Source organism: Penicillium cosmopolitanum (assembly GCF_028827165.1).
Source record: "Penicillium cosmopolitanum strain IBT 29677 chromosome Unknown utg000012l:1.0-3308103.0:1.0-3310761.0, whole genome shotgun sequence".
NCBI lineage: Eukaryota > Fungi > Ascomycota > Eurotiomycetes > Eurotiales > Aspergillaceae > Penicillium > Penicillium cosmopolitanum.
In genome coordinates, this window is record NW_026622682.1 from 75185 (window position 1) to 88458 (window position 13274).

Sequence of the window (13274 nt, forward strand, 5' to 3'; positions counted from 1 at the left end):
ATGTATGGATGTAATCAAGGAAGCGAGTAACCAGCGTTTGGCCATATTTATAACCTCCTGTGGCTGTTCAATTCGAATTGATTAGTTTTAAAATCTCAATGTTTGTGCAGATTGCACTGTTTACATCTTATTATTAATAATGTCATAGGCACTTTCAACGGCCAATTACCAGCCTCTTAGACCGGCTGCCCCACCCATTGCAACCATCCAACCCGTCCAACACGTCCCACATAAGTCCCGAATATCCGAAAACTTGTGGAAAACACTTAGTGTTTATAAAGGGCGTCCAGCATCACAGGGGTAGTGGTTGATGGTTCAGCCGGGAGGAATTTAGGTTTGCTGGACAACCGCATATTCTTGCGTACGTTAGTAATAGAACGTTCGCTACACTTTGCCAGCTTGGCTATTTGAGATCTAGACAATCTCCAATTACTCGTTATCATGTATGCAATCATCTAACGCTGCCGAGGATTCAGGTTTCGCCCCAATTCGTAACGGATTTAGGAGGATACATAATCGCGACTTGAGAAAATTGGGAGAGGGACCAGAACTAACGTCAGCGGATGGTCATTTTGGATTAATAATAATACATATATTTCCAGCTCTGTTCCGTCTGTAATTTTACTGTACGGCATTGGAACATATCATTAAATACAGAAGTAACTATATATGGAATAGTACATTAAGAATCGAGACTTGACTGGGTGTGAGATGACGAGATAGCTAGAGACAAGCAACCACCTCGCAGGGGGACTTGTAAGAGGGGGGGAAACCCTCAGTAATGTCGGTGTAGATATCACGTGAGGAAACCCCAATAAAACTTCTCCCATTATGTAACTAGGATTTGAACTGGACTGGAAGACGCGCGCTGCGCACGCTGTGGCCCTGAAACGAAAAGGGCTGAGGTGCGAACTGGATTTGAAGAGATAGCATGACAATGAACGCTTGCTTTCGACAGGGCGCGGGAAATGATTATGCACGGATAGAAGTATGGGTCAAATATATCTATGCAAAGCTACGCAGTAAGATGTGGCACAAGGGGTGATTGGTTGAGCATCTGCGCAGAAATATATCCGTAAAGTTATTGAATTATTTAACGTGGGGTGGGGCCCCTTACTATATATTGCTACGAGTGTTCGTCTCACCAAAAGTTTGAGGTGTAAAACGAGTACCTTTACGTTGATTCGTCGCAAGGACTATTCTATTATGGTGGAGCACGGTCTCATTTATTTGGCGCTTCACGCCAAGTAGCAATCATCTCCTTTTCGAGGTTCTGAAGTCTTTGTATTTCAGTTAGTAGTCGGGGATCAGGTCTGAATCAGAGATCTTGCAGCGCGTTCCACAATTTCAGCATCCGCACTATCCCTGGCGGTATCCGTTAGCGCCGATTATGTAGGATAAGTCTTGAACGCTTGGGTTCTTGAGACAATAAACAGCCAAGAAGTAGGCGCGATTGCCCAAGTCTGCATAATTTTGACAAATAGGATCATCATAATGGTATTTGATCATGTTCAGAGCCGACGTTCCATCTATGATGTTTGGCCCTTTATTGGAAGAAAGTTCCACACCAGAAAAAGTAGGTGGGATTTATGTTGGAAGGTAATGGTAAGGTGACTTCTCCAAATGCCGCCAATTACATTAGAGCAAAGATCTAGAATAGACGGAGGACGATAGGGGGCTAGATTCAGAGCATTCTGCAATTAACTGTAGTGATTGGCGTGTAAAGGCTGAATTTTAGAACAAATTTAAACTCTATTAAGTGGAATTTTGTATTTGTTGACGCCTAATTATGCCCAAATGATTTATCGTCCTTTGTGTCCCAAAGATCTGTTTTCTACGACAACATATTAATTTTTAAAGAACCAAAAACTTGAATAGGTTCAGATAACGACTCCTACTATCTGTTATAAAGGGTAAGAAGAAAGACTTCACTTACATTTCAATAAGTCTTCTAGGGTGATGTCATGTACCCCTCCTTCATATTGCCACAACCCTAGCAGTTTCTGCTCCCGTGGTTTGGCGTACCGTGAATACCATGAAATCGAACTCTTCGGGAAAGCTTATGGTTAGTCAAACTTCCCTTCGCTCAATTGTCATGATCTAAGAAATATTCCTTCCGAAGCGGTAAATATGGAGGGATTCTATCTCCGAGATCCCGGTTTCCATTGCCATAGCTTGTATACCAATATGTAGCTGCCTTAATATGGGCACATGGCGAGTCTGGGAACGCGACCGCAGCGTCCGAGTTTGACGACGGTATCCCGTATATATTCCTACAGTAAGGTCTAGACGCGCCACCATGTCACTATCCGCACTCACCGCAGGTCTCCAGTTAGAATGCAATGTCATAATCGTAAAATAACTGATGTAGATAAAACCAATACATAGACTATTTGAGGGAATGGCAAGTGACAATTTTCGTCAGAACGTATCGTTTTCGGTGACGTAATTTCTTTTTGAAGCGAGGCAGTCGACAATATAAGTCAGCTACAGTTGAATATTCGGATGACCCGGATGGCTAATGATAGTGAAGGGATTAAAGTTATATCTGCCGGCCTGTATCTCGTATATCGCGCTCATGGAAATATCTTTCCAAGTGTTATCATTCTATCCAGGCAAGCTGAACAATGACTGCCAATAAGCCCAAAATATTGTTTGTTCTTTCTTCGCATGAAAATGGCTGGTATCTGGTCAGTGCTACTATCTAAGTGTCGGACTTCTCGATTGACCATACCTTCATAGCCCGAGTTCGCCCATCCTTATCAGGTGCTTGCACCTCACGTCCATATGACCATCGCCTCACCTCTGGGCACCTCTACGGTCGACCCTATCTCCGTGGAGCGGTTCAAAGATGATTCGTACTGTCAAGAATTCTATCGCACAAAAGAGGATATCTGGAAGAGTACTGAAAAGCTCGCTTCCTTTATTGGTCACGCGAAGGAATTTGATGTCATTTTCGTTGTGGGGGGGCTTCGGGCGTAGGTCTTCCTTGCCGTTGCATTCCTTGCACTTTATATTGTTAGGAAGAACCGCGTTTCTAACCGCGTTATATCACCATAGCAATGTACGACCTCGCCACTGATAAGACAACGATTCAGCTGATTCGGGAGTTTCATGATGCCGACCGCATCATCGTCGCTCTTTGTCACGGTGTGGCTGCCCTCGTCAACGTATATTTGGCCGACGGAACACCTCTGCTAGGCGGAAAACGTGTGACTGGATTTAGTGATGAAGAAGAGGACCAGGCCTATGCCAACAAAATTGCCCCTCCAAATATGCCCTTCCATCTTCAGCAAGCCTTGGACAAGGCCAGTGGAGGTAAATACGAGAAAGCAGATCAGGCCTGGGCGCCTCATGTGATACCAAGTCCCAAACTTCTCCTCGGACAGAATCCGGCCAGTGCCCACGATCTGGGCATCGCGTTATTGGAAGTCATTACCAAAAGTAAGTGAAAAAAATACATTTATATATGAGAGCTTTGTGAGACTGCTCAAAATCGTGAAATGAGTTGTCATATTTTGCGAATCCTGTACCAGAGAAGGGAAAATCTCACCGGAAAGCTGTTCCGATCATCCCTCGCGGTAACAGGCGTATTCGGCGTTTTTGACGACTTGAGCTGTTCGTTCTGCGGGGTTTTGATCAATAATCTCGTGCTTTATTTACTATATGGCCAAGGTAAGCTAAGCAGCGCATATATAAGTGATTTCAAATCAAGTTTTACTGCAGGTTTTAATGCATGCCTTCCGTTTTTCAATTCAACAATGGTAGTAAAATCCGTTTTGCTCGTAAAGACATACAGTTGTTCTTGAAATCGGCTTGACTAAAACACACTGAGGAACTATTTTCGACACCCACGGCCGAAGTGCACCTCAAGTTTGTTCAAGGTTCGACGTTTGAGGCGTCCGCGCAGATCGAGTCCTTGGTATGCCCCACCGGGAAATCGTGACCGAATTCTGTTCCATAGGTGACGGCCCAATGTTAAACTGTGGTTTTATTTCATATGGTAACTAACATCCAGGCCTTAGAAATTGATTAACAGTCAATGCATGGGTAACAGACCGACAAAGAAGTAGGACTATTGATTAGCGTGGGAATAGTATTACCACACTCAACACAATAAGACTCGCATGATTATCAACCAGAAGAAGTCTGTGGTGTCAGCGAAGCAGCACAGAATCAATGTTATATGGGTTAGCGGGCCACGCTATCTGTTGGGGCTCTCATAGTCTCAACGGCGATCGCAGCCGACAATTCTGGCCACTGTTTGTGTCCACTGCTTGTGTCCGAACGAGACAACACGAGCCATACAGATATACGTCGGATAATGTAACTTTCCATCCGACATCCACATGGCTTCTCTCTGGGTAAACCCTAAACTCTGAATGCGCTTATTTCCAAGTAACCAGGCTCTAACTACCACGATATACATACCATTAGAGTTATCCTTGTCCCGGATCGTCGGAATATGAACAATTCAAGAAAAAAGGTACTGTCACCCATGGATATAATAAGCAAATAAAATCGATCAAGTACAAATGGCACCACCCTGGCGCCTGGCCCCATAGTAGCTTTCTTCAAAGTCTGATTTCATCTTTACGAGTGATGACATTAGATAGATATCATCATGCGACTGACTGCTGTATTGAAAAAGTGAATTGATTTTTTATTTTAATGAGATTGTATCAAGCTCATTGCATTGTATCAAACTTTCTGCTTACCACATAGTCACGTAGATCCATAGTGGCCCTTCGTTAGCCCGTTAGGATCCGGAAGCCTCCAGGAGCTACTGTTACCATATTTCGAGGGGTCAAACCAATAATGAGAACAAAGAGCATGATACCGAGCAGCCACGTCAAACCCTGATGCCCCAAAATATCGGAAAAGCTCTAACGCCCAGAGAAATCGTTCCCAATCCCTAGCTTGACTGAATACTCGTGTTGCTTGAATTGCAGGAAAGACGCAATATAAGAGGGCCCATAAATTCATCCCTTCTTGCGCACAGTACGGAAGACATCTGATTGCTTTGCTGATGTTGAATGTGGAAAGTTGATGAGCCACATTCTGGGGAGATTGATCGTCAATGCGCAGAAACTCTGGCATGTCATCAGTCCGAGTTTCTGTTACAGCATAAGCTTGGCAGATAATTGGATACAGAAGAGATAAGGAAGTCCAAAGAATCATATGCAAGTTAGCCTCGCCAACTGAACGAAATCTGTAGCCAGGACCAAATAGCTCATCTGTGGCAGAAACTCCTGTTTTAATTTCTCCACACATATATGTAGAAGGATCTTCGCCATTTCCACTGACCTTGGCATAGAATTTCAGATGACGTCTTTCCAATAGCAGGCAATCATGTAGCAGCAATTGACTGGCTTGATGATCAAAAGATTTATCTACGTCTGCGCTATCGACAGCAGCAGCAAGACACGACATATCTGTAAAGAGCTGAATTAATTCATATAGCAGTCCCTCACCAGGCTGTCTGAGCCACTGAACTATAGGCTCAGAGAGATGCATAAGTCTTGAAAAAAGCTGGATATGCTGATAATTAGATGCACAGATATACTTATAGCGAAAAGATTCTCTTACCACTCTGAACTTTTGATGTTGGCCATAGATTATAGCCATAATGGGAGAGTCCCCCTTTTTAGGGGAGTATAGCATCATAATTGCGCTGAGACCATTTATATGTGCGTACCACTTCTCCAGGGAGTCCGGACAGTAATGGGACTGTAGCTTTGTAAGTAAACATTGTATTGATCAAGCAGAAAAATGTTTCTTACCTCAATCTGCTCGAAGAGTACACATGTATAAATAAGTTCAGCACTGTAATCCCTGCGACTAATCCTCTTGGACATTTCATAAATTGCCTCATTATAAAGAGAAAGTCCATATTGTAGGACAGGCTTATCTCTGTGAAGCTTGCCAAGAAAGACGCATGAAAGTGCAGAAGTAGCTTTTTGGAGCATCAGGCTCTTTTGAGGCAGCATATAGATAGTCGATATAATAGGATAGGTCAAATTTACCACACAGGCTGGTTTAACCATGCGGGGGAAAAAGTCGTCCAGGTAGGAAGAAAACACTTGGCTGCTAACCATTGTGCCAGATGGAACTGTCTGCAATAAGGCTGGCCGTTGCATGTTATATTGAGCTTGGGCAGTCAGAGGGCTGTAGCCAGGCTGTTTTATCTTGATCATCTTGGCCTGTTCGGTACGTTGGATAGTTTGCTTGGTCTGGTCGCGAAAGATAAGCTCCCACTTATCTCTATATCCAGGGCAGTCTTGGCACAAGCGGACACACTGTCCACAATGAGGACGCTTCTTATCGCACTACTAGCAGTTAGAATTGATCCAGAATTAACCTTGTCTGTATGAAGCTAGCAAGAGAATCAAAATTTATACATACCCGTCGTTTCACGACTCGGCAATTCTCGCAGCTTGTGGAAGGTTTTCTTAAAGTAGTGGAGTGGAATTCATGTTTCCTGTATGTTTTTCCCGACCTTCTTTGGCGTGTGTGTAGGTAGCACTAGAACATGGATGCGGAAGAGTGGGTGTATTGTATGTAATTAAATCGGGGATATAAGAGAGGGAGCTGTAGAGGCTAGGTGACTGGCCAAGTACGAACAATGTGAAACGGAAAGGACCTGCTTGAGCCGCGAGCATCAATTCCGGGGCGCATTCACTCACAAAAATGTGAGGGGTAACTCGTCTTCCGAGGTTGCTGTTTGGATTGTTTGCATGTCTCCAGAAGGTTCCAACAGGACACGTAACTGCCACACACTGATCGGCATGTTTATGTAACTGGTATATGTAAGAGTCTATATTCGTAAATAACCGGGAATTTAATATTTCAAAAGAATGTTGAAAAATTGGCTTAGCGCAGGTTGGCAGCAATAGGGCTCAGGAAATAAAGAAATAGTGTAGGGGGTGACATCGATTTCCGGAAATACTGTAAGTGTTTTTTACTTGAAGATTTTCATTCCTTTCTGACAAATCGGAAATTGCGCATCCCAGGACTTGATGTTGCTGAATCAAACGCGCTCATGCTATTCGGGCTGTGGCAGACTCAGCTGATACGAAAACGACTAAAGAGTTGGCCTAGGTCACTCTACTCTATGCCCTTCATTGTCCAAGGCCCTTTTGCTTGGCCGGACGATAACAACTGAGCATCTTTGAGGATTAATGCCACTGGATTTACAGAGGGACTGGATGGAATGAGATGGATGCATGTAGTATATAATGGGATGTGAGGCTCTATCCAACTACTATTTACATGTGTGGACCCCACAACACCATTAGCCAGCACTAGGGTCGGTTGTATCTTTCAATGTTACAAATGATTCTTCTGCAAGATATCATCCATATAAGCACATATTTGAAATACTGAAGTTTGGTCTGTGGTTTCCAAAAGCCTTAGGAGCTTTGGTCTTACTACTAAAGATACTCATTAGGCATGTAGAGCGGCATGGAGTCCTCCCAAATCGTATCTGTGACAATGTGTTTGTCGCTTCCGTCGTAGTTCATTACCATGATTTGGCCGTAGGGCTGAAAGGTGTTGTCATAGAGAGCACTTTCATCCTTGAAGCCATAAATTCCGGTAGACCACATTATACGGCCATCTTGAGACCAAACAGCGCTAAATAAAATCCCCTAGTAAGAAACAGAGTCGACTTTTCAGTTTGTGGATGAAGCTTACTGTGCATCATTGGCCAGGCTATCCGTGACCTGGGTCAACTCGGAGCCATCAGGACGGATAGTGTAGATATCAAAGCGATCGGCATACCAACGAGCTCCGTATGACTCGGTCCAGTTATTGTTGCGAGTAAATACAATGCGCTGACCGTCTGGAGACCAGCCCGGGGTATTATCCCAACCGTGGGTCAATTTGGTGGTCTCGCCGGTAGTGAAATTGAGAAGCTGGATTCCCTGGGGAGCACCAGATTCGATGTTCCACAGACGGTATACCATGGCTGATCCATCGGGAGACCACGAGGGAAATCCAGCATTATTCTCCCAGTCGGTCAGGTTAGCGTAGGAGCTGCCGTTGGCTGTGACGCGATAGATGGCACCGGTGTCGGTAGACCGGGTCACAAACCAGGCGCCGAATCCGACGACGAGTTCATCGCCATCTGGGTTGAATGAAGACTGGAAGGCGCCGGAGTTTCCTTCTTCCAACCATGTGACCTCTGTGGCGTTACTAGCGGAGTATATGTCGTAAGAGTCAAGCGCGTCAGTGAGTTCGGTATGCTTTGTTGATGAAACCACAAGAGAACTGTTGGCGCCTCCCAGTACCTTCTCTGTGATAGACAGGGTGTTGGACGCAACATTGTGCATAGGAAAAACATCCATGTAGCTGAAAGAAGTTAAAAATGATATATCATGATAAAATGTGATAAGCATACCGATAATCCCATTGACTGTCGAAGCTCCAGAGCTGGAGGTCGCCGGCCTGCTGATCCCAGTTAAAAACATTGTATACAATCTTGGAGCCACCGGGAGACCAGGAGGGCTCCCGAAGACCGGTCAAATTAAAAGACATGTGTGTTTTGTCAACGGAGCTGTAGCCAATTCCCTCTGAGGTACCGGCCTTGATCAAATAGCCAATGTTGGTCGAATTGGCGATGTAGTGCTGGCCAACCTTGAGGTGGTCATCTGCGACATGCTTGATTATGTTTTTTCCTGTCGCGACATCAATACTATATATTTGAGAGGAAACAAGAACCTGTTCTGAGGAAACCCCGTGCGCATAGTAGGTGTTCTCTCTGGTCATGTTGTTGTAGATGAGGCGCTTGCCATCAGGAGACCATTGGGGAGTGCCGAAGGAAAAGCCGTCCTTATGTAGAATCTTGCGGAACCCTGAGCCATCCGGGCGAACAATATAGATGCCAAGATTCTGTGTGTGTTCCCAACCAACTCTAGGTAGAATTATTAAAGGCTATTAATCAACGCAAATGGTGTTTATGAGAACATACCCTTCACTGTGACCAGTCCAGTCGTTGTTTCTATCCGAGCTAAACGCAATCCAATTTCCGTCAGGAGACCATGAAGGCCGATAGTGGCCAGTAGGCCAGGTATTGTCAGCCCGGTTGGCCGGGGTGTCGGTGAGATTGCGCGCGATACCGGTCTGGAGGTCTTTGACCCAGATATTTGTCGTATAGTTTCCATATGTGGAAACATATGCCAAATTATTCCCATCTGGCGACAATGTACCGGAATCCTCCACACTGTCCGTGCCGGCAAGCATTTCAAGACCTGTTCCATCAGGATGCACACGGTACAAGTCCGACTGACCTGCTCCACGTCGTTCGCTAGTGAAAACGATCCACTTTCCGTTTGCCGACCAGGTAGGATGGTAATCAAAGGCATCCGTGTTGTTGCCCATTAGCCTTGTGGCATTGGTTCCATCTGCGTTGGAAATCCATAGCTGTGATCCCGAGGGCCCAATGCGGTTCACTGTTAAGGTGAGAACGTGTTCCCCTCGGAGGCTACGTGATTGTTGAGAGCCCGGTACTTACTATAGAAAACGCCCTTTTTTCCAACTGCTGGTGTGGCAGACGCAGGGGGTGAGCTTGAGGAAGTTGAGTCAACATTGCGAGGCGCATTGACGTGAGGGCTCTTGTTGTTGTCCAAACTCGGGCTCCGGGCATATGGGCAGCCTGCTAACGCAGGTGCGATTACCAACCCGAGAATAGAAGCAAAACTTAGGCGCATTTTAAACGCTCGTTGGACGAACAAAAATTGTTATCATCATCAATAATGCAAGAGGCAAGGTTTCACTTCTAGGCTTTATAGTTTTTCGCCTTTACACTTTCTAAGCCACGTTCCGAGGCCCAGCATGATCCACTCGACCAATCACCCATCAAATGATTTCGGACTCCTCTTGGGGGTTTTCTCGCTTGAAGGAGGATACTTCAATGAAACGTCACGGTACTTGCCTGCCGGGAACCACATATTGGGATCAACATCCGTGGTTCCGAATGTGGACTCTTCGGGCTTTCCGCGTCAGCAAAGATGTCTACATAGTATCAGTCGACTCAATTTTGTCAAAAAGGACCCCAAATCAGACCTTGTCCTAAAAATGGATATGGAATGGTTTTAAGGGCGTATCTAGCTAGTGATCTGGCCCTTCCGGATGGCAATGGTTATCTAATGATCGTATTCAGATAGGAGGCATCATTATTTTAGGCAGCAAATTAATATCATTTAGATGACACAAGTGACCCAGCAATTGCCCGTATCTAAAGCTAGCTATAATTTTGAAGAAACATTAACACGAATTTGACTGGCCAGCGATGATGAACTGGACCAGCCCAAAGTATGGAAGTTCACGTACGACGTACGGGGTAGTGAAGCGATTGAAGCCTCAAGTACTCCGTATTTTACCCACATTGATTCAAACGCCCAGTTTCTAGAACACGTCAGGGGCATGAAAGGATCGACAATCCATCAGTGGTTCATTGCCAGAAAATGTGGTTCTGGTCGGCTTTAGGCTTGAGTTACTAGATACAGGGAATAAGAGTTGAATTCTACAACATACATTCTTTTCTCCAACGACAAAGATCAAACAAAAGCTAGAAACATAGGAATTTGATTCCATTCAAATTACCTTATTGTCCAATTTAATATTCCAATGAATCTGGTCCAGCCTGACATTCGAATCAAAAGAAAGCAGGTAAACGATTCACCGCGAATTCGGGCTGGATAAGAATGGATAAGATCGGCATATTTTCGGCTCGGGCTAGGATGCCACTAAAGGAAGCGATCGCCACGTCTGGCACAAATTGCTGGTGTAGGCCACGAAAAACTATCCCTTGATCTTCGGGGTTTTTGTATGTACGCGTCGTCAACGGTATGCGTCGCCAAGTATCATGCTCAGAAACTTGCTTTTATCAAGTGACTGGAGTCCAGACAATTGCTCCGTACCCTGCAACACACCTCGGTGAGGCTCCGTGGAAAGCAACTACCGTATACAGAGTACATGCGTGGGACTGGCAGACTAAAATGTCCTCTTCAAAATGTCAAGGCATACCGTACATCATCAGTAGTCATATGAGGTGTAATTTGATGGACTCAAAATTGCCTTGAAATCAAAATTTTAAATACGCAACATTCGATTGGCGAGGGAATAGATGTTGCGGGATAAAGATCGAGGGATGTCAGAGAGGGAAAGAGAAAAAGAACAGGAATTTCTATTGTCTATATAAATTTTTCATGCAGAATTACAAGGTTTGTTGAATGTAGGGTTGTTAAATGTAAAAAATATATTGAAATTTGAAATCGAAGCAAATAAAACATTGGATGTTGGTCAAGAGCGAGACGACACACAGAGAAAGATGGGAAATACAATTACCATGCAGGCAAGGTGGAAGTCCACTTGTGCAGGAACTGAATGCGCTTATTGTCATTTGTGATGGGGCCCATCTTCCACTGGTCTCCCAGCCACATTGTCTGCGCCTCCTTTCTAGAGGCCCTCCAGTGAGGCTGGCCGTCGCCGTTGGGGTTGCCATTGCGGATAAAGTTGGCCCAATAGTTGGCCATCTTCGTCTCAATTTCATAGTCCTCACTTTCCCAGGTTACATTAGAGTATGAGCTGTACGGCAAGTTGTTGAAGCTGCGTTATGCATGAATTAGTTGCTGTTCATCCAGGGCATAATTAATCGAAGCAAGTGACTCACGTATACCAAAGCTCACTTCCATGATAAGCACCCTCGGATTTGTCTTCCGCCCTATAGAATCTTTAGTCAGGAGACCCACATCATATTTAATCTCAGACTCGACGAAGGCCAACTTACGGCCAGTGGTTGAAGTAGTAAGTGTATACAGATGCATTGGCGCCACCAGCGGCCCAGTCAAGAGCCCAGCGCCAGGTTCCAACTCGAGAAAGGTCTCTCCAGAATTCTTTGCCGCTTTCCGCTGCCTGTGATCTATTCTGACCCGGGTACAGAGAGAAGAATTCATCGGAAAGGTCACCCAAAAGCTCACTGAAGAGAGCGTGGTACCTCGAAGCTGAGTAGGCCAGGGTCGGGGTAGCACCAGACTCGTCTGCATTGTTTCCGGTCAAGATAGGAATATCGGCATGGGAGTTATTGCGCAAAGCCTCAAAGTAGGTATCCGGGAAGACGTAGCCATCAATGTTGGGACGCCACATAGGTGGCTCCATGAATGCAGCGGTAAAGTTCTCAAAGGGAGTACCGTCCCAGATGGTGTCTGAAATTCCATCATAGACGAGAAGGCTGTCCATAGAGGCATTCCGGAGCTCAGCTATCGAGGCGACTCCCATGGTCTTCAAGAATCGGACTTTCTCAAATATCAGCATTGGAATGACCCCGTCTATCCCTTGGTATCTCCTTTCTACTTACCTCCTTGTGCCTCTGCGGCTTTCTTGGTTCTGTAAGAGGTTGCCACAGTACCAGTCATTGGATCATGGGGACCACGGGCACCACTCTCGGCGATTATTCCTGCTGCGAGGCCTTTGGTCAAGGGGCTCCACATAGCGTCGAGGGCACTGGCTGAGCCAGCGGACTGGCCACCAACAGTAATCTGATCAGGGTCGCCGCCGAACTTGGCAATATTCTCATTTACCCAGTGAAGAGCAGCTTGTTGATCCAAAATACCATAATTGCCAGAGCTGTTAGTGCCTGATTCGGCACTTAATTCAGGATGGGCGAGATATCCAAAAGGTCCGAGACGGTAGTTAATAGTAACCACGATGATGTCTTTCTGCGCGAAGCCAGTACCGTCGTATGTCTTGACATCACCTGAGCCACCCGTGAAACGTCCACCGTAAATCCAGAAAAAAACGGGTAGCTTTTTTGAGCCCATGTCCGTCTGGTTCTCGTATGCAGGAGTCCAGATGTTGAGGTATAGGCAATCCTCACTAGTTGAGTTCTTGCCACTGGAGAAGATACCGGCATCGCTGATGGTTTGGGCACATTGCGGGCCAAATTCAGTAGCATTTAGCTTTCCCCAGTAGCTTGGGCCACCGACATGCGTCCAACGGTTGGCGCCGGTGGGTGGCTGGGCATACGGGATCCCCTTGTAAACGAAAGCCTTATCACCGCCACGGAAAGGAGAGAGGCTACCATGGATTGTACCATAATGAGTATCGATGACTGGGGGGCTCAAGGCAAAAGCGAGGGATGAGCCGCAAGCCACCACACTGGCCAGGGCGGAGAGTAGCTTCATGGTGAGTCTAGATAAAGGCCGACAGGGTAAAAAAAGAAGGTGAAATGACCGAATGTAAAACGAAGGACTCTAAATATTAGTGAGAGAAAG

General features: G+C 45.6%; 4 protein-coding genes across 4 annotated transcripts; 1 reads left to right on the plus strand and 3 right to left on the minus strand.

Annotated features, from left to right (window-relative positions):
- Positions 1-2627: 2627 nt before the first annotated feature.
- N7509_012782 (type 1 glutamine amidotransferase domain-containing protein) lies at positions 2628-3452 on the plus strand (the record flags this gene model as incomplete). Its single annotated transcript, XM_056637419.1, has 3 exons — positions 2628-2690; positions 2743-2902; positions 3061-3452. The coding sequence occupies 3 exons, from the start codon at positions 2628-2630 to the stop codon at positions 3450-3452; spliced, it is 615 nt and encodes a 204-aa protein (XP_056480926.1).
- Positions 3453-5393: 1941 nt separating this feature from the next.
- N7509_012783 (uncharacterized protein) lies at positions 5394-5858 on the minus strand (the record flags this gene model as incomplete). The annotated part of the gene is made up of 3 exons (XM_056637420.1): positions 5394-5435; positions 5590-5730; positions 5784-5858. The coding sequence occupies 3 exons, from the start codon at positions 5856-5858 to the stop codon at positions 5394-5396; spliced, it is 258 nt and encodes an 85-aa protein (XP_056480927.1).
- Positions 5859-7433: 1575 nt separating this feature from the next.
- On the minus strand, positions 7434-9710 carry N7509_012784 (tat pathway signal sequence domain-containing protein; the record flags this gene model as incomplete). Its single annotated transcript, XM_056637421.1, has 5 exons — positions 7434-7635; positions 7696-8352; positions 8402-8914; positions 8972-9452; positions 9515-9710. 5 exons carry the CDS (start codon positions 9708-9710, stop codon positions 7434-7436), a joined length of 2049 nt encoding a protein of 682 aa, XP_056480928.1.
- Positions 9711-11345: 1635 nt separating this feature from the next.
- N7509_012785 (carboxylesterase/lipase family protein) lies at positions 11346-13184 on the minus strand (the record flags this gene model as incomplete). Its single annotated transcript, XM_056637422.1, has 4 exons — positions 11346-11610; positions 11675-11725; positions 11792-12296; positions 12359-13184. 4 exons carry the CDS (start codon positions 13182-13184, stop codon positions 11346-11348), a joined length of 1647 nt encoding a protein of 548 aa, XP_056480929.1.
- Between the last annotated feature and the right edge of the window lie 90 nt (positions 13185-13274).